The 19,862-nt window shown below is 42.3% G+C and overlaps 1 protein-coding gene across 2 annotated transcripts; it reads left to right on the top strand.

The window, feature by feature from the left end:
- Positions 1–1,190: 1,190 nt before the first annotated feature.
- LOC106561944 (lysosomal acid phosphatase) lies at positions 1,191–18,754 on the top strand. Of its 2 annotated transcripts, none has more exons than XM_014126401.2 (11): positions 1,191–1,372; positions 2,547–2,642; positions 2,886–2,972; positions 4,101–4,253; positions 4,403–4,501; positions 6,973–7,062; positions 9,114–9,246; positions 10,373–10,461; positions 10,940–11,046; positions 14,137–14,312; positions 15,943–18,754. In XM_014126401.2, exons 1-11 carry the CDS (start codon positions 1,283–1,285, stop codon positions 16,071–16,073), a joined length of 1,251 nt encoding a protein of 416 aa, XP_013981876.1. In that variant the 5' UTR covers positions 1,191–1,282; the 3' UTR covers positions 16,074–18,754. The 2 variants fall into 2 exon arrangements, with proteins under 2 accessions (XP_013981876.1, XP_013981877.1); XM_014126402.2 differs by lacking the exon at positions 1,191–1,372 and adding an exon at positions 1,966–2,392.
- The last annotated feature ends 1,108 nt before the right edge of the window (positions 18,755–19,862 follow it).

Here is a 19,862-nt window from a genome sequence, read left to right as displayed (position 1 = left end):
GGCATCTGAACACACAAAATACATTTTGATGATTTTCATTACATTTTGTGTGTTTTATTTAACTTTTGTACACCTGTGGTGTTCCCGGTCAAAAATAACCGGTCATTAGAAATTAATGGGTGAGACTACAATTAGTGTATAAAATTGAGTTCAGGCACATGCCCATTCATCAGATGGACACACTTCCTCTCCCAGACCCCCACATGCATGTGTGTTTGATCTCTCACACACACACACACACACACACACACACACACACACACACACACACACACACACACACACACACACACACACACACACACACACACACACACACACACACACACACACACACACACACACACACACACACACACACACACACACACACACACACACACACACACACACACACACACACACACACACCTACCTACCTCACTCCCCTTCTTGGCTTCCATGGCAACCCCCACGGGAACCTTTCGAATCTTTCCCAAACGGGAACCACACCTGTTGGCATTCTCACATACAATCACAACATTGTTTCAATAACATATAGAACTTTTCTGGTAGCTCTGGTATATAAAGCTTTTTTGAGGCCTTGCTGACAATTCATTCTGTGGCAGCACAATGACCAAACAATATACTGTATGTGAGGCTCTTGATCATATCTTTGATCGTGACACTGGTGAGGAGGAGAGTGTCCTTGTCAAACTTTGACACAAAGTAGTCTGTGATAAATAGCACAATATGTTTCATCTGAGTATTTGTTATAGTCAAAATAATCCATACATTATGCTTTTTCTTACTCAAAAATGAGTTGTATGAGCTCAGGTCAATGAGGCCTACAAGCCATAAATAGAAAATAGAAGTTCAAAATGTGTAATGTTCACAAGAACTTAAGTTGATAAAAAAGATCTCACACAACATTAGGTGATAATATATGCATTATTATGGATTTATAATCAGCTATAAAGGGCGGTCATTTTGGACCGGGAACACAGAATTAGTTAACATGAAAAGAACACAACAGGAGGGTTAAATAGTGGAGTAGGGTGGTGTATATTCATTTTATAATAATAAAAACATGTTTTGTGAGTGTAGTGTTAAATGGTAGGGTATTTGTTTATTGATTTATTTCAAGCAAAGTATAAGAGAGTTGTACTCCAGTCTAGTAGATGGCGGTAATGCAACATATTGGATGCCAACCGCCGTTAAACCTCATCGAAGAAGAAGAAGTTTACAAATATACTTTGAAGGTTGTATTATATAGATACTGTGTTCAAGTAACCAGACGTTGATGATGGACTCCACGGTATTGCTTCTATTGACAATGTTCGCTGTTTTAGGTAAAGTTGTTGGAGACAGGAGACTGACATTTGTAACTGTGGTGAGTATGCTGTTAGCTAGAAAAAAATCGCTCTAGCTGGAGACTTATATTTCCCTCACTAACTTTTAACATCAGTTATCTGAGCAGCTTGCCGATCGCTGCAGCTGTACATAGTCCATCTGTAAATAGCCCATCCAACCTACCTACCACATCCCCATATTGTTTTTATTTACTTTTCTGCTCTTTTACACACCTGTATTTCTACTTGCACATCACCATCTGCTTATCTATCACTCCAGTGTTCATTTGCTAAATTGTAATTACTTCGCTACTACGGCATATGTATTGCCATACCTCCTCATGCCATTTGCACACACTGTATATAGACTTAATTATTTTTTGTATGTTATTTAACATACGCGTGTTTATTCCATGTGTAACTCTGTTGTTTGTGTCGCACTGATTTGCTTTATCTTGGCCAGGTCACAGTTGTAAATGAGAACTTGTTCTCAACTGGCTTACCTGGTTAAATAAAGGTAAAATGAAAACATGGCTGACTTGTTTAGCTTAAGTTCGCCAGCTAGCGTTAACTTGTGTGTGTGTGTGTGTGTGTGTGTGTGTGTGTGTGTTAACTAGCGGTGTGTCTTGTTCGTTTAACGTTAACTGGCTAGATACGCAGTCGTCTCTGACGGTCATTCTTCTCTTTGCCAGTTGCCTTATTGTGTAACATTAAAGTTAGCTACTTACTAACTCGTTAACTACCTAACATAACTAGCTGGAATATGTAATGTTACCAAAGGAGGAACTAACGTTAGCTAGCAACATTGTTTTGCTATAGGCTAGCCTTCGCACTGGTAAACAATATCGAGTCTGGACAGTTAGTGCTGTGTAACTTTTTACCTAGATAACAGTGAAACCGTATTAGCTTAAAGTTGCCTGTTTTAGGGCTGTACAAGCTAGTATGTGACCCCAATGACTATTTCACGTAACGTTAACTAGCTCACTAAGGTCACAAATAAGAAGAAACAAATTATTGGATGAACAGCAACGCTGGATTGTTGCTATGTTGACTTTGTTCTAGTAAGTGTGGCTATGTTAATGCAAGACAAAATACACATTGATTGAGTTTAGCCTAATTGTGGTGTAGGATCCTGCTTGTGCTGGAATTGGAAAAGCTAGTCCAACCAGTTTGTCACTTGCCTAGAATATCATGTTTGGGATTTATTTTACCTAGCTCTACCGCCATGGTGACCGATCCCCAGTCAAAGCCTACCCTACTGATCGCTACCAGGAGAGCTCTTGGCCACAGGGCTTTGGACAGCTCTCGCAGGTAAATTAAAAAAATCATCAAAGACTGAATAACACTAGCCAGAAATCCAGAACCTGTTTTGCTAACATTCAACTCCTTGTACTCAGCGTCATGCGAAAGCAATGTTTAGCATGACACTGAGTGGAATGATACCTCAAACAAACTGGTACCAAAGCTAGAGTAAGTGTTGAGGAAGAATCCTGATACACTGACGGGTGTGGTTCTTGCTGTACTAATAGCACACCGTTTCTGGGATCTCTACAGGAAGGAATGAGGCAGCACTTTGAGCTGGGACAGATGCTGCGGAAACGCTATCGGGGTTTTCTAAATGACACTTATGACCGACATGAGGTAATTTATGGTTTAGTTCCTTGTTGAAACTATGATGGTACTATGTCTCACACACTCATTTCAATTAGAAATGCAAATTGGATCGTGTGTATCGCCCAGGTTAAAATCTCTCTGGGATATGTGGGACGCTAGCGTCCCACCTCAACAACAGCCAGTGAAATGGCAGGGCGCCAAATTCAAAACAACAGAAATCTCATAATTAAAATTCCTCAAACATAAAGTATTATCCACCATTTTAAAGCTTAACTTCTTGTTAATCCAGCCACAGTGTCTGATTTCAAAAAGGCTTTACGGCGAAAGCATACCATATGATTATGTTAGGTCAGCGACCTAGTCACAAAAAAACATACAGCCATTTTCCAGCCAAAGAGGAGTCACAAAAAGCAGAAAGAGATTAAATTAATCACTAACCTTTGATTATCTTCATCAGATGGCACTCATAGGACTTCATGTTACACAATGCATGTATGTTTTGTTCGATAAAGTTCATATTTATATCCAAAAATCTCAGTTTACATTGGCGCGTTAGGTTCAGTAATGTTTTGTCTCCAAAACATCCAGTGATTTTGCAGGGAGCCACATCAATTTACAGAAATACTCATCATAAACGTTGATATAAGATACACTTCTCCTTAATGCAACCGCTGTGTCAGATTTCAAAAAAGCTTTACGGCAAAAGCACACCATGCGATAAGCTGAGTACAGCGCTCAGACACCAAAACAAGCCATACAGATACCTGCCATGTTGGAGTCAACAAAAGTCAGAAATAGCATTATAAATATTCACAAAAATGCACTAGGCTTCTGAGTGGCGCAGCGGTCTAAGGCACTGCATCTCATTGCAAGAGGTGTCACTAGAGTCCCTGGTTCGAATCCAGGCTGTATCACATCCGGCCGTGATTGGGAGGCCCATAGGGCGGCACACAATTGGCCCAGCGTCGCCCGGGTTTGGCCGAGGTAGGCCGTCATTGTAAATAACAATTTGTTCTGAACTTACTTGCCTAGTTAAATAAAGGTTAAAGAAGAAAAATCTACGGAAAACCAGCTCAAGGCTGTAGCCACTGAACTGCAAAAGGAAGTATCTTGTTTCAATGATAACCACTACCCCTCCTATTGTTCTTTGTCTAGATTTCTGTGAGGAGCACAGACTATGACCGGACCTTGATGAGTGCAGAGGCCAACCTGGCAGGATTGTACCCTCCCAATGGGTCACAGGTCTTCAACCCATCACTGGAGTGGCAGCCTATTCCTGTTCACACTGTGCCCCGGGATGAGGAGAGGGTGAGCAGGGTGATGAGGTCTTGGGTGATATCCAAAGATGGACAGCAGCCACAAAATAAAGAAATTCTGAATATGATTCTGTTTTAAATAATAAGTTATTGGCTACCTCCATACTAATGTACGCATCTAAAATGTTTTATCTATTTCAGCTTTTGTCGTTTCCCATTCCGGGTTGCCCTCGTTATAAAATCCTCATGAATGAGACTAAACGCACAGAAAAGTACCTCAACATGACATTTCTATACAAAGTAAGTGGCACTGCAGTCACTGGAATTAAGGTGATGACTGGTTAATGAGGCTAGAGACTTATTCTTATGAAATGTGATTACCTTATCGTTAACTGTCTGCTATGGTTTGAGTTTTCACAATTCATCTTTAGATTCATCATGCCCCTAACCACGCTTGACCTAAAGTCATGAAATTCTGAACATAGGTGCCTCTCCTCACAAGGATCAAGTTTGCCTCAGGGACCCATAAGGTCCGCCATGGTGGATTTTCCACCATTTAGAATATTTAGATAAACGCTAAAAACGCTACTCTTCTGGCACCGAATGACCGATCTACACAAGACTTGATATGTGGCATCTATGGACAAAGGTCTCTCAATGCAATGCTTTCCAGACTAGTACCTAAAACAACATGGCCACTATTGACCAGTAAATATTCACATGGACATGGTCTGGCTCATAAATGCATATACAGTGCATTCGGAAAGTGTTCAGACCCATTGACTTTGTCCACATTTTGTTACCTTATAGCCTTATTCTAAAACGGATGGGAAAAAAAAAAATAATCCTCAACAATCTCCACACAATACTCCATAATGAAAAGTGCATTATTTTATTTTTTTGCAAATGTTATTCAAAATAAACACCATATTTACATAACTATTCAGACCCTTTGCTATGAGACTCGAAATTGAGCTGAGATGTATCCTGTTTCCATTGATCATCATTGAGATGTTTCTACAACTTGATTGGAGTCCACCTGTGGTAAATTCAATTGATTGGACATGATTTTAAAAAGGCACACACCGGTCTATATAAGGTCCCACAGTTGACAGTGCAAAAACCAAGCCATGAGGTCAAAAGACTTGTCTGTAGCGCTCCGAGACAGGATTGGCACAGATCTGGGGAAGGGTACCAAAACATTTAAGGTCCCAAAGAACACAGTGGCTTCCATTATTCTAAAATGGAAATGGTTGGGAACCACCGCCATCATTCTTAAATGGAATTAGTTTGGAACCACCAAGACTCTTCCTAGAGCTGGCCGCCCGGCCAAACTGAGCAGTTGGAGGAGAAGGGCCTTGGTCAGGGTGGTGACCAAGAACCTGATGGTTACTGACAAGAGTTCCTCAGTGGAAATGGGAGAACCTTTTCAGAAGGGCAACCATCTCTGCAGTACTCCACCAATCAGGCCTTTATGTTAGAGTGGGGAGACGGAAGCAACTCCTCAGTAAAAGGCACATGACATCCCTCTTGGAGTTTGCCAAAAGGCACCTAAAGGACTCTGACTATGAGAGAAACAAGATTCTCTGGTCTGATTAAAGCAAGATTGAACTCTTGGCCTGAATGCCAAGCGTCACGTCTGGAGGAAACCTGGCACCATCCCTACGTTGAAGCATGGTGATGGCAGCATCATGCTGTGTGGACGTTTTTCAGCGGCAGGGACTGGAAGACTAGTCAGGATCGAGGCAAAGTACAGAGAGAGCCTTGACGAAAACCTTCTCCAGAGCGTTCAGGGCTTCAGACTGGGACGAAGGTTCACCTTCCAACAGTACAACGACCCCAAGCACACAGCCAAGACAACGCAGGAGTGGCTTCGGGACAAGTCTCTGTCCTTGAGTGGCCCAGCCAGAGCCCGGACTTTAACCCGATCGGACATCTCTGAAGAGACCTGAAAATAGCTGTGCAGCGATGCTCCCCATCCAACCTGACAGAGCTTGAGAGGATCTGCAGAGGAGAATGGGAGAATCTCTCCAAATACAGGTGTGCCACGCTTGTAGCGTCATAATCGCTGCCTAAGGTGCTTCAACAATGTTCTGAGTAAAGGGTCTGATTACTTATGTAAATGTGATATTTCAGTTTTAATAAAATTAGCTAACATTTTAAAAAAAAAAAGTTTTGCTTTGGCATTATGGGTATTGAGTGTAGATTGATTAGGGGGAAAAACTACTTCAGAAATTTTAGAATAAGGCTGTAATGTAACAAAATGTGGAAAAAGTCAAGGGGTCTGAACTTTATGAATGCACTGTAAATCAGTGAAGGATATGTGTTCTAACAATTTATTACACGTTGCAAACACTGTCAAGACTCAAGATGTACAAGAACATATCGACCTCACGGTGGTGCTGATCTGTTTGACTCAGAGTGATCATTTGGCACACATGCTCAGGGATATGAATCTAGCTAACCCACGTGATATCTCAGATACCACTGGCCCGATATTGACGAAACTTGGATGAATGATGCGTCTTGCCTTAGAGATCATCATTTACAAAATGGCACTGATTGGCCTAGGGGGGCGCAGCATCATTTGTGGGGGACAACATGTTTGCTGTTGCATTGTTTCTACCTTGTTTTGAATTTCTTCTCCATCACTTGCCAACCACACATGTTGAGCTGTCAAAGCTGTTTGTCGACACAGCTTTTTGACAGCTAATCTTAACTTTGAATGCCCCTTGTCTAGATTATCATTCTTTGATCCTTTCCTTTTAAAGGATCTAATAGCGACGGTACGGGAGAAAACTGGTCTGAAGAACACCACCATTGAGACTGTTTGGAGTGTCCATGACACCCTGTTCTGTGAGGTAAGCAGCTTATTACCTATAATAAACTCAGCAAAAAAAGAAACGTCCTCTCACTGTCAACTGCGTTTATTTTCAGCGAACATGCATAAGATTCAACAACTGAGACAAACTGAACAAGTTCCACAGACATGTGACTAACAGACATGGAATAATGTGTCCCTGAACAAAGGGGGGGGTCAAATGTAACAGTCACAAGCTGTATTAAGTACTGCAGTGCATCTCCTCATGGACAGCACCAGATTTGCTAGTTCTTGCTGTGAGATGTTACTCCACTCTTCCACCAAGGCACCTGCAAGTTCCCGGACATTTCTGGGGGGGAATGGCCCTAGCCCTCACCCTCCGATCCAACAGGTCCCAGACGTGCTCAATTGGATTGAGATCCGGGCTCTTCGCTGGCCATGGCAGAACACTGAAATCACGCACAGAACGAGCAGTATGGCTGGTGGCATTGTCATGCTGGAGGGTCATGTCAGGATGAGCCTGCAGGAAGGGTACCACATGAGGGAGGAGGATGTCTTCCCTGTAACGCACAGCATTGATTGCCTGCAATGACGACAAGCTCAGTCCGATGATGCTGTGACACACCGCCCCCAGACCATGACGGACCCTCCACCTCCCATCGATCCCGCTCCAGAGTACAGGCCTCGGTGTAACGCTCATTCCTTCGATGTTAAACGCGAATCTGACCATCACCCCTGGTGAGACAAAACTGCGACTCGTCAGTGAAGAGCACTTTTTGCCAGTCCTGTCTGATCCAGCGACGGTGGGTTTGTGCCCATAGGCGACGTTGTTGCCGGTGATGTCTGGTGAGGACCTGCCTTACAACAGGCCTACAAGCCCTCAGTCCAGCCTCTCTCAGCCTATTGCAGACAGTCTGAGCACTGATGGAGGGATTGTGCGGCCCTGGTGTAACTCGGGCAGTTGTTGCCATCCTGTACCTGTCCCGCAGGTGTGATGTTCAGATGTGCATGTGTTGATACACATGGTCTGCCACTGCGAGGACGATCAGCTGTCCGTCCTGTCTCCTTGTAGCACTGTCTTAAGCGTCTCACAGTACGGACATTGCAATTTATTGCCCTGGCCACATCTGCAGTCCTCATGCCTCCTTGCAGCGTGCCTGAGGCACATTCACGCAGATGAGCAGGGACCCTGGGCATCTTTCTTTTGGTGTTTTTCAGAGTCAGTAGGCCTCTTTAAGTTTTCAGAACTGTGACCTTAATTGCCTACCGTCTGTAAGCTGTTAGTGTCTTAACTGTTTCACAGGTGCATGTTCATTAATTGTTTATGGTTCATTGAACAAGCATGGGAAACAGTGTTTTAAACCCTTTACAATGAAGATCTGTGAAGTTAATTGGATTTCTACAAATGTATCTTTGAAAGACAGGGTCCTGAGTTTAGCTATAATTCCTTATAGTTGTATCACTTTGCTTACTATCAATGTAGAATATATTGCGAAACATTACAGAATTTCCACCGTACAGTTTGCCATAAATCATGCAGACTGAGTAAAACTTTTAAGTTAGGATGTGAAATGTTCCTACAGCCAATGTTTTAGCTAGTGAGGAACCACAGTGGTTTATGGAAGTGAAAGCAGAACTGTGAGCCTGTGGCTACTCAGCCTTGTGACTGTGGCTACTCAGCCTTGTGACTGTTGCGACGTGAGGGAAGTCATGCTTCAGTCTCCTCTGGTCAGCTGAAATCAACCTGTCACGTATAAACATTTTGTGAAGGGCTGGGGAGACACAAAGGCAGCAGTGTGGTCATTGATTGTCTCCAGACAGATCAAAACGATTTATTTGTATATCACGAAACTTGTTAAATCACGAAATGTTGCCTATACCTACTTTCATTCCATTGGTGGTTATTGTGAACCTTGTTTTATTGGATGTTCTACACTGTAATTGTAGCAATATACTATTTTACTTTAGAGACAGATAAAAGCATGTAGATTGAATGGTATTATTATCTTACTAATATTGTTGTGTAGTTTCACCTTGATTCAGTGTCATGAGCATATTGAAGGTTTTCATTCACCACCCATGTCATTTCAGGCAAGGCACAACATGACCGCTCCTGACTGGGTGACCCCTGAGATCATGGATGATCTGAGGAAGCTCAAGGACTTTGGCTATGAAATCCTGTTTGAGGTCTACAAGCGTCAGGAGAAAAGCCGTCTCCAAGGAGGTAATGCCAACTGTCAGAATGGGAAGGGCAGAAACGTGTTTCAGCTTAGCTATCTACATTTCCTTTTGTATGTGCTATTTAGTGATGGCCAAGGCTGCGGAGCCGTAGGTAACTGTCCCGTCCCACCTCCCTGGTTTCCTTTTCCCCACACCTGGGCCCAGTTTAAATTATTATTATTATTTTTTTTTAAGTTCTATCTGGATTTCACCTGTCGGATAGGTTTAAATGTATAGAAATAGAACAGATGAATCACTGACTTGAATGGAGACTCCTGTTCTATTTTAATGTGTTATTCCTATCCGATTAGCCGAAATCCGGATAACTTTAAAAAAATAAATGGGCCCTGAAGATTCCGAATCACGTCTGCGCATGTTTCGTCACCACTACTTTACCCGCAAATATTTGTGGTCACTCTCCCTTTATTTTTCTCACTGGCAATCGTGAAATTATAATTATTCAGGTTTTACTGGTGAAACGTCCAAGCAGCATCTGCATACCAACCATTTGATCTCAATCAGTTTCATGGGGATAAGCATTTAGATCTTCTTGTCTTGAAGTAGCCTACAGTGAGCACATTTTTGAGCATATTGTTTTAACAAATTAGCATGTTTCAGTCAAAGCACACATTTTGTCTTGTGGTGTGCGCTGTTGAGTTTTGGCCACATGAGAGAAATGTGACCGTTCGCACAATGAGGTGGTGTTTGTCTTACAGTAACATTACATTAAATTGTTATGTAGAATACTATCATTATGCGCTCTTGCAGAGTTTGATTCAGCTTTGATCTTACTTTAGTAGACAAGCACCATTCGCCAGAGAAGCCTGTGCTCTACAACTAGAGCCGCCACTCTGTTTAGTTATTGCATTTCTTCATATGGTCCTCAAATAAATGAAAGTGATTAGAGATTTGAATATGCATTCATCCATCTTTGGCTTTAGTACGCTCATCTCAAACGATTAAACTACTTTGCACATCATCGAGATGAAGACTAGCCCCACAACCACCATTGAAGTCAGCTGATGTTTTATGTAATGGCAATGGCACTGAAGGAATGAGAAGGGATGGTAAATCTTCTCAAATTGTCTACTTGACTGCTAACTATAGGCTTTTACTACACCATCAAATAGGTGTCCTCTTGGGTAGCATTGTAAATAACATCTCGGAGTCTGCACTTCCCGACTCTAATCGCCGTCTGAAGATGATGATGCTCTCTGCGGTAAGCGTTTTAAATCTTGTGTATGATCTCCTTTTTACGTAGATGCCTTGAGCTGTTTGCTGCAAATTGTTCATCTAATGCAGGGATGGGCAACTGGCGGCCCCCATTTTTGTAGGCCTGCGGACCAATTTCAATTTTTTTTGGGGGGGGCTCAGAAGGTCTCAACATACTAGAATAATAAAATGCACAAGGTAGAATTTTGAAATTTGGTTGTACATCAGTCACTCAATTAGCCCATGTCAGCACATTTTTGGGGGGATTGAAAGTTAGTCTAGCGGCCAGTTATCTAAACTTGTAGTAATCATGGACAAATTACTGTCCAGGTGGGGCCATTGCTCATCAGTTATCATATTAACAACTGCAAACGTTTTCTCTCTCCCTTGTGGCAAAATGTGTCGAAAACGTAAAACGGCCACATTTTCTCTACGCCCCGTGGCAGAATGTGCCGAATGTATGAGTCTTTTGTGTTATTTTTCAGCATGACACCACCATTGTGGCTTTGCAGTCGAGTTTGAGTATCTTCAATGGAAAGCAGCCGCCCTATGCCTCCTGCCACATATTTGAACTCTATCAGGAAGACAACGGGTAGGTTGTACTGTGATGGAATAAGACCCTTGTTAATAGCTATTCCAAACTTTGTGTAGTTTATATTATACTGTGTTGTCTTGTGAACTGGCTCAGATAAGCAACATTTGGTCAAATAATAAAATGTATACAGTACCAGTCAAGTTTGAACACCTACTCATTCAAGGGTTTTCCTTTATTTTTACTATTTTCTACATTGTAGAATAATAGTGACGACATCACAACTATGAAATAACACATATGGAGTCATATAGTAACCAAAAGTTGTACTACTACTACTGGTGGTTTCTTTGCAGCAATTCGACCATGAAGGCCTGATTTCAGTCTCCTCTGAACAGTTGATGTTGAGATGTGTCTGTTACTTGAACTCTGAAGTAGAGGTCGACCGATTAATCGTAATGGCCGATTGATTAGGGACGATTTCATAACAATCGGTATTTTTGGACGCCGATTTGGCTTCTTTATTTATAAAAAAAAAAAAAAAAAAAATGTAGACCTTTATTTAACTAGGCAAGTCAGTTAAGAACACATTCTTATTTTCAATGACGGCCTAGGAACGGTGGGTTAATTGCCTTGTTCAGGGGCAGAACGACATTACTTGACCTTGTCAGCTCGGGGATTCAATCTTGCAACCTTACGGTTAACTAGTCCAACGCTCTAACCACCTGCTTTACATTGCACTCCACGAGGAGCCTGCCTGTTACGCGAATGCAGTAAGAAGCCGAGGTAAGTTGCTAGCTAGCATGAAACTTCCCTTATAAAAAAAACAATCAATCAATCAATCATAATCACTAGTTAACTACACATGGTTGATGATATTACTAGTTTATCTAGCCTGTCCTGCGTTGCATATAAATCGCTTAGGTACACGTTGCTCCAACCATAAACATCAATGCCTTTCTTAAAATCAATGCACAAGTGTATATATTTTTAAACCTGCATAATTAGTTAATATTGCCTGCTAACATCAATTTCTTTTAACTAGGGAAAATGTGTCACTTCTCTTGCAAATAGAGTCAGAGTATATGCAGCAGTTTGGGCCGCCTGGCTCGTTGCGAACTGTGAAGACTATTTCTTCCTAACAAAGACAGCCGACTTCGCCAAACGGGGGATGATTTAACAAAAGCGCAATTGTTGCACGACGGTACCTAACCATAAACATCAATGCCTTTCTTAAAATCAATACACAGAAGTATATTTTTAAACCTGCATATTTAGCTAAAAGAAATCCAGGTTAGCAGGGAATATTAACCAGGTGAAATTGTCATTTTGCGTTCATTGCACGCAGAGTCAGGGTATATGCAACAGTTGGGCCGCCTGGGTCGTTGCGAACTAATTTGCCAGAATTTTACGTAATTATGAAATAACATTGAAGGTTGTGCAATGTAACAGGAATATTTAGACTTATGATGCCACCCGTTAGATAAAATACGGAACGGTTCTGTATTTCACTGACAGGAAAAACGTTTTGTTTTCGAGATGATAGTTTCCGGATTCGGCCATATTAATGACCTAAGGCTCGTATTTCTGTGTTATTATGTTATAATTAAGTCTATGATTTGATAGAGCAGTCTGAGCGATGGTAGGCAGCAGCAGGCTTGTAAGCGTTCATTCAAACAACACTTTCGTGCGTTTGCCAGCAGCCCTTCGCAATTCTTCAAGCCTTGCGCTGTTTGTGACTTCAAGATTAGGCTGGTGTAACCGATGTGAAATGGCTAGCTAGTTAGCCAGGTGCGCGCTAATAGCGTTTCAAACGTCACTCGCTCTGAGACTTGGAGTAGTTTTTCCCCTTGCTCTACATGGTTAACGCTGCTTCGAGGGTGGCTGTTGTCGATGTGTTCCTGGTTCGAGGCCAGGTAGGAGCGAGGAGAGGGACAGAAGCTATACTGTTATACTGGCAATACTAAAGTGCCTATAAGAACATCCAATAGTCAAAGGTATATGAAATACAAATCGTATAGAGAGAAAGTCCTATAATAACTACAACCTAAAACATCTTACCTGGGAATATTGAAGACTCATGTTAAAAGGAACCACCAGCTTTCATATGTTCTCATGTTCTGAGCAAGGAACTTAAACGTTAGCTTTTTGACATGGCACATATTGCACTTTTACTTCTCCAACACTTTGTCTTTGCATTATTTAAACCAAATTGAACATGTTTCATTATTTATTTGAGGCTAAATTGATTTTATTGATGTATTAAGTTAAAATAAGTGTTCATTCAGTATTGTTGTAATTGTCATTATTACAAATGTATCAATAAAAACTATTGGCCGATTTTATTTTTTATTTATTATATTTTTTTTTAAATATTTTTTTCAAATTTTATTTGTTCTTATTTTTTATTTTTTTAAATCTTTTTATTTTGATTATTTTTTTATTTATTTTTTTTAATCGGTATCGACTTTTTTGGTCCTCCAATAATCGGTATCGGTGTTGAAAAATCATAATCGGTCGACCTCTACTCTGAAGCATTTATTTGGGCTGCAGTTTCTGAAGCTGGAAACTCTAATGAACATATCCTCTGTAGCAGTGGTAACTCTGGGTCTTCTTGATGGTTTTTGTGACTGCACTTGAAGAACATTTCTTAGTGTCTTAAAGTAATGATGGACTGTTGTTTCTCTTTGCTTATTTGAGCTGTTCTTGCCATAATATGGACTTAGCCCTATTTGGTAAAATACCTTCTGTATACCACCCCTACCTTGGCACAACACAACTAATTGGCTCAAATGCATTAAGAAGGAAAGAAATGAACTTTTTAACAAGGTACACCTGTTCATTGAAATGCATTCCAGGTGACTAACTCGAAGCTGGTTGAGAAAATGCCAAGTGTGCAAAGCTGTCATCAAGGAAAAGGGTGGCTACTTTGAAGAATCTCATATTTTATTAAACTTTTTTGGGGGGGGTTACTACATGATTCCATATGGGTTATTTCATAGTTTTGATGTCTTCACCATTATTCTACAACGTAGAAAATAGTAAAAATAAATACCTTGAATGAGTAGGTGTGTCTGAACTTTTGACTGGTACTTTATATCTGATTTGAGATCTGCTCTCAGTCTAATATAGGAAGTCTATCCCATCTAGATCATTCACAGTGGCCATGTTTTATCGCAATGACACCACAAGAGCGCCTTACCAACTGGCTATACCTAGCTGTGACCTCTTCTGCCCCCTGGAGGACTTTGTGCGCCTCACCAAACCATCCATCCCAGAGGATTGGGAGAAGGAGTGCATGGTTGAGCCTCCTACAAAGGACACAAGTATGATGGGAGTAAAATGGGCTGTTTGATAATAAGAGCCTTGAAGCAATAGAATGTGTTGAATAAGGGTCATTCCACTTTAAAGGGATACTTCGGGATTTTGCCAGAGGCCGTTTATCTAGTCCTCCAGTGTCAGATGAACTCGTGGCTACCATTTTTATGTCTCTGTGTGTATTTTGAAGGAAGTTGCAAACTCGCATTACCCATAGACTTCGTCATTGCGCTAACGCTAGTTAGCATTGGCTTGCGAAACTACCTCGTACTTCCTTCATACTGGACACAGATGCATAAAAATGGTATCCATGAGTTCACCTGACTCCGGGGAAGTAGATAAAGGGCCTCATTGCCAAAATCCCAAGGTATCCCTTTAATTAAAATGGTGCAAAGAAAGAGGATTTTGAAACCTACCGTCTCATTGTTCTGAAACGGTTTCTGTAATTAGAAACGGATAAGATAAGCATTCATTCAACATTTTGTTGAAATGTAATTTGATCTCTGAGAAATTACCCTAATTAATTGCACTTAAATTGAATTTTATTTTTTTCTATTGATAGGGTTCATATGTTCTATATAGTACCTCGCATCCAATTTGGACCAAACTTCTTCCTACCAATGAGTAAGATATTCAAAACAATTGTCAAAAGCCACCTATAGACCCACTCCACACCAATACCACCCCAACAACAGAATACATTTTTCTTTGAGATGTATTAATGCAGGGGTTCCCAAACATTTTAGCTCAGGCCCCCTTCTAGCATTGGGGAACATCCCGCGAACCCCCCCCCCCCGTGCATGTGAGCGCCACGTCTATTTCTATGGGCATAAGCACTGTTCATGACCCACTGTTTACACCCCTCTTGTTGGTGGAGAGAAAAAGCTTATTTCCTGAAATTCTACACATTTTGTCATGTCTGTGTATTCATGTGATATTTGAGTGACTCAAACATCACTACAAAATCTATGGGCTAAAACACCAAGCTAAAAAGCATTAGCGGACATGAGCTAGTTGATCTGGATATTTCTGACAAGTTAAAAATGGCACTCTAAGGTATGAAATGACTAACATGACAAGAGGAACTGATAATGCACTACCCTATTTCGAAATTGCACCATGTGCATTCTACTATTACAACTTTCAAGAGTAAGTTGAAAGCTGCACTGAGTTCCTGGTAATACCAGTATGTATGTATGATGGGACATAAAACAAAACTTCAATAACTAATTTACCTGTATGGGGAAGTACATCACCAAATTCACTGGGATTACATAGAATGATAAAACAATACTGAAGCTGCAGTTCAATACTATTTTGGGGGGGGTTCTCATGTTTTACACATTGGTAGGAAGACTTTCGGACCAAATCGTGTGTTGGGTACGATATTTATTAAATATATATGAATCCTATAAATTAAAATGGCCAATTTTGGGTGCAATTAGCTGAATTTTTCAGAGATCAAATTATATTTCAACAAAATCAAGTTGCAGGAATGCTTATCTTATGTTTCTAACTGCAGAAACTACTTCAGAACAATCTGAGATGGTGGGTGTCATGGCTTGCTGAAATGACATGGAACGACTAATAATGTGTGTTTGACATATCTACTGTGTCTTTCTCTGGTCCCATCATCAGGGGTGGTCATCGGACTAGCAGTTTGTGGCTGTTTGCTCTTCCTCCTTATCGTCCTTCTGCTCGCTGTGCTTTGTCGGCAACGTGATCCCTCCAACGGCTACAGTCACGTTCACAATGAGATTGAATCTTGACAAAAGTACAAACTCCACCGTAGGCAGGATTCATGGGAGAGTGAAGATGTTGTTTGAATGCCTCCCAGCTCTGCCCTCTGGTGGGGGATGCAGGAAAAGGGAACACTAGACTCCTTTTAGTGCAACTTTTTACATTTTTTAAAATAATTTTTTTCCTTCAAAGGACTGTGGCCTTTCACCAAAAATGCACAGAAACTTAGTGAGGAGGACAAAGGTTATCTAGTCTTCTAGTGAACTGTTGTCATGGTAAGTATTCCTAAGCTTGTGAATGAAGTTGGCTACTGCATTCGGACAAAATTGGCTTTTTAAAAAAAAAATTTCAAATACTACTTGTACTCATGGGTCCAAGTCACCTGACCAGCGTTCTTACAAAATGGGGACCACTGGATGCTTCATGCTTGTTTGATTCTCCCCTTGGAGAATAATGATCATTGTGACACTGAACCCGAAGACTGCTTGTGCTTCATTCTCTCCAAGGAACAGATTTTGGCCGACTGTACTGAGCAATCTTCTAGCGAGTCATTTGATAAAGAATGCTATTTATTTCCTCTGGTGGTGATTGTCATGGTACTTGGAGAAGCCTTCACATCATGGTAGTCTTGGTAAAGAATGTCCAATGACTACCCTTGTATATGGCACACTCTTTAGTTTGTCCATTTTCATCTCACTCGATTTTACATGAAAAAAAATTCAAAGTTTATAATTTCAACTGCTCCTTGGTAATGTGACCGACTGACCTCAAACTACTTTCAGAATGTCCACGGACTGGCGGAGACAGGTGCCACGAGGCATACAGTGTGGTAATGCGGCCGATCCCGGAAAAGCTGGCAGGAGCCCTGGAATGGGTTCGCCACGAGCGAGGGGCCCAAGCCCTGGAAAGCGTTGCTGTTTCCGCGCCGTCCAGTGAGCTCTCCCTGGCTTTTGAAAGTCCGGGGGAGAGGGTGTAAATCTCACGCCGGGCCATATTACTTTACTATATCCGCAGCACGTCTCCAAGGTGAACAGCCTCTGGCATGTTATAACAATGTAGGTAAGAAAAGTTGTCAAAAAAGATCCGTAACTTTGGGATAAGGATTGGCTCTAAGGGCTGGGTCGGTCGAGCTGGGGTGCAAAGTGGGGCTGGACTCGAACCGCGGCTGGGGGAGCAGTCCCTCCGTCACCCTCCTCTCACCACCATTTCATTGTGTGGCCCATCTCGCGGTCTCTTGTGCGTGGTCTCGCAAGGGTCTGCGTGCGGGGATCCGTTGGGGTGGTGTCCGTCGGCGGACCGGTGGGGGGGGTTGGGTCCGGCGATTGGTGGCGGCAACTCTGGACGCGCGCCGGGCCCTTCTCGCGGATCTCTCCAACTATGGCGCTCGCCTGCCCCACGCATTGTAGGTGGGGAGGTCTCCTCTACGCTCACTAGACTTGAGTCGGAGACTAGACCCAATGGCCCAGCAGTGATGGGGCATTGCATGGATCTGGCTCATGCCCTACAAAGTGGGGAGCGGTATCTCCAGCTTGTCTGGGGAGGGAGGCCTATGTCTGTAGGTAGTACAATCCACGCCCAGGGATTTGTACGTAGCAGAGCAGCTCACTCGCGGCAATCTATTGAAAGTCAGCCCTTGATCCAAGCTTTTGTCGGGGACGGAAGGCGTCTTCCTCCACCATCCTCCTTTACTTAAGGGTTAACAGGTGCATGCAGAAGGGCCAGACAGTGTGAGAGAGCCCAGGCAGGTGGGTAGAAAGCATCATTGGGCTCTGGATAGGTGGTGGTCGCCCATCCGCCCGGGCCCGTCCTCTGGTGGGACTGTGAGTCAGGGTGGGACTCGCTGTGGAAGGGGGGCTGGGGGCAGCACTCAGGCTGTGGCGGTTGGGTTGGGGACTGAGCAGGAAAAAGCAGGCGGGTCACCAGGTGCACAGAGCTTGTTTCAGGTTACCAGGTGCACAAGGAGAACGCCAAGGTGGGGAGCAGTCCGAGTCCAAGCAGGGGCGGCCGGACGGGGGGCTGGGGGCAGCACTCAGGCCATGTATGTTGGCGTGGGGACTGAGCAGGAAAAAGCGGGCGGGTCACCAGGAGCACAGAGCCTGTTTTGAATTACCACGTGCACAGAGCCTGTTTCGACAGTGGGACTGTAGACGTCTTAGTAATTCCAGGGAGTAAGCCTAAGGCCAAGGGAAATGGATGTTGACTGGGTAGGGAGAGTAGGTGTGGAGGCCTGGAGGTATGCAGTTCCAGGGAGTAAGCTATACACACTAAGGCCCAGGGAGAGGGCGGGCAGGGAGTATAGGCCTAGAGACCAGGAGTCAAGAGGTCACCAGGTCAATAGGGGGGCCTGCCTGGAGGTCAGGAAGGCCCAAGTGAATAGGTGTGTGAGTGACACTGTCCTTCAGGGGTGCAGAGCAGGCAACTTAATGTAAAATCGTGTGAGATGAAAATGGACAAACTGAAGGGTGTGCAATGTGTAGGCCCACTGAGTGTACATTCTGAACCTTGTTTGAAGTCAGGTCACATGACCAAGGAGCTACTGAAATTCAAATGTAAAAAAAGTTTGTACATTGTTTACGCTCCCTAACTAATTCAACTAGGAATACAAATGCTGCTTACACATGTTTATTAGCTTTGCAAAGTGAATTAATGTCCAAATCGTGAGAATAAGACCTGTGCTGAAACACAATAAAAACAATGAATAAAAGTCCAATGTTGGTAGTGACTGCCCATTACTACTTAACCATTATTTATTCATATTACTTTACTATAATTTGAATCGCTCCGCACTACCTGTAATTTAATTTGCATGTGTTCAACCCATTGTGTTTTCATGGGCAATGAGTAATTCTAGTGCCTATTGTTTAACCAGACATCTGGTTCAAGTTGTCCAACTGGTTTGTGCAGACATCATGGGCCCAATAGTCTCCATTTTATCACATCGCTACAGTCGAACTGTAAAGCATTTTTTTTTTTTTTTTATGCGTGACGGACTGGAGAGTAATTCTTATCTGTAATATTTTGTGTTAAATCATGAGCAATTGGTTTCACCGTAGTGCTTGAATTATTGCAACAGTCCTTTGAGATTGTTTGCCTTGACGTTTGCAATGCTGTTTAACATAAAATCATTAATGTCCTGATATGCTGGAAATCAGTTGTAAGAATTTTTTGCACTGGGAATTCGCAATACTGGGAATTCGCAATACTTTATTTGATTTGAGTCACTGTTTGCATGTGGATTGCTTAAACTGCATTTTGAGTGTCTTATCAATAATGTTGTCTTATTGCACATTTTTAATAAGTTGTTCCGTTCTTAAAATGATTTGGGTTAATACTTGTTCCGAAAGCTAGGGGGATGTACAGGTAACTGCCTCAATGTGTCTTTGCATACTGACCCAAGTTGAGCCCAAGTAAATGGAACGTACAGTAATTCCCTTTTTATCCACTTCTCTCTATGCGTAATCTGACCTTGAATTTAAACATGAGAAGCTGGGGCCAGTTGTACTGTTAGAGGGGCCAGTTACGTTAGATGTTATTGTTATATCGTTTTCTTCACTGCATTGCAGGCAAAAGACCATGTTCATAATCATCATCGTTGCCACTGTCTAATAACAGATGTAAAAAAAGAACGATAGCAAAAAATGTGTTACGTAAAAATGATTTCATACTCCACATTTAGGGGGACCACAAGGGGGTCCAAAATTGTTGTCACAGGGGCACTGGCAACCCCCCCCCAGAACTGTTATTGTCAAAGAAATGAAAGTGTGACAGATTTGACAACAGATACGCTGTATTCTGATCTTGACTTATTTCCCCCCATC

This window comes from Salmo salar, chromosome ssa11 (assembly GCF_905237065.1).
Source record: "Salmo salar chromosome ssa11, Ssal_v3.1, whole genome shotgun sequence".
Lineage (NCBI taxonomy): Eukaryota > Metazoa > Chordata > Actinopteri > Salmoniformes > Salmonidae > Salmo > Salmo salar.
This window is presented reverse-complemented; position numbering and strand designations above follow the sequence as displayed.

Bases quoted from the DNA above. Each gene is read 5' to 3' on its own strand.
- LOC106561944 (XM_014126401.2), top strand. From the start codon at position 1,283: ATGATGGACTCCACGGTATTGCTTCTATTGACAATGTTCGCTGTTTTA. The intron at 4,254-4,402 runs GTGAGCAGGGTG...TATCTATTTCAG, and splicing joins TGCCCCGGGATGAGGAGAGG to CTTTTGTCGTTTCCCATTCC. The intron at 11,047-14,136 runs GTAGGTTGTACT...TATCCCATCTAG, and splicing joins CTCTATCAGGAAGACAACGG to ATCATTCACAGTGGCCATGT.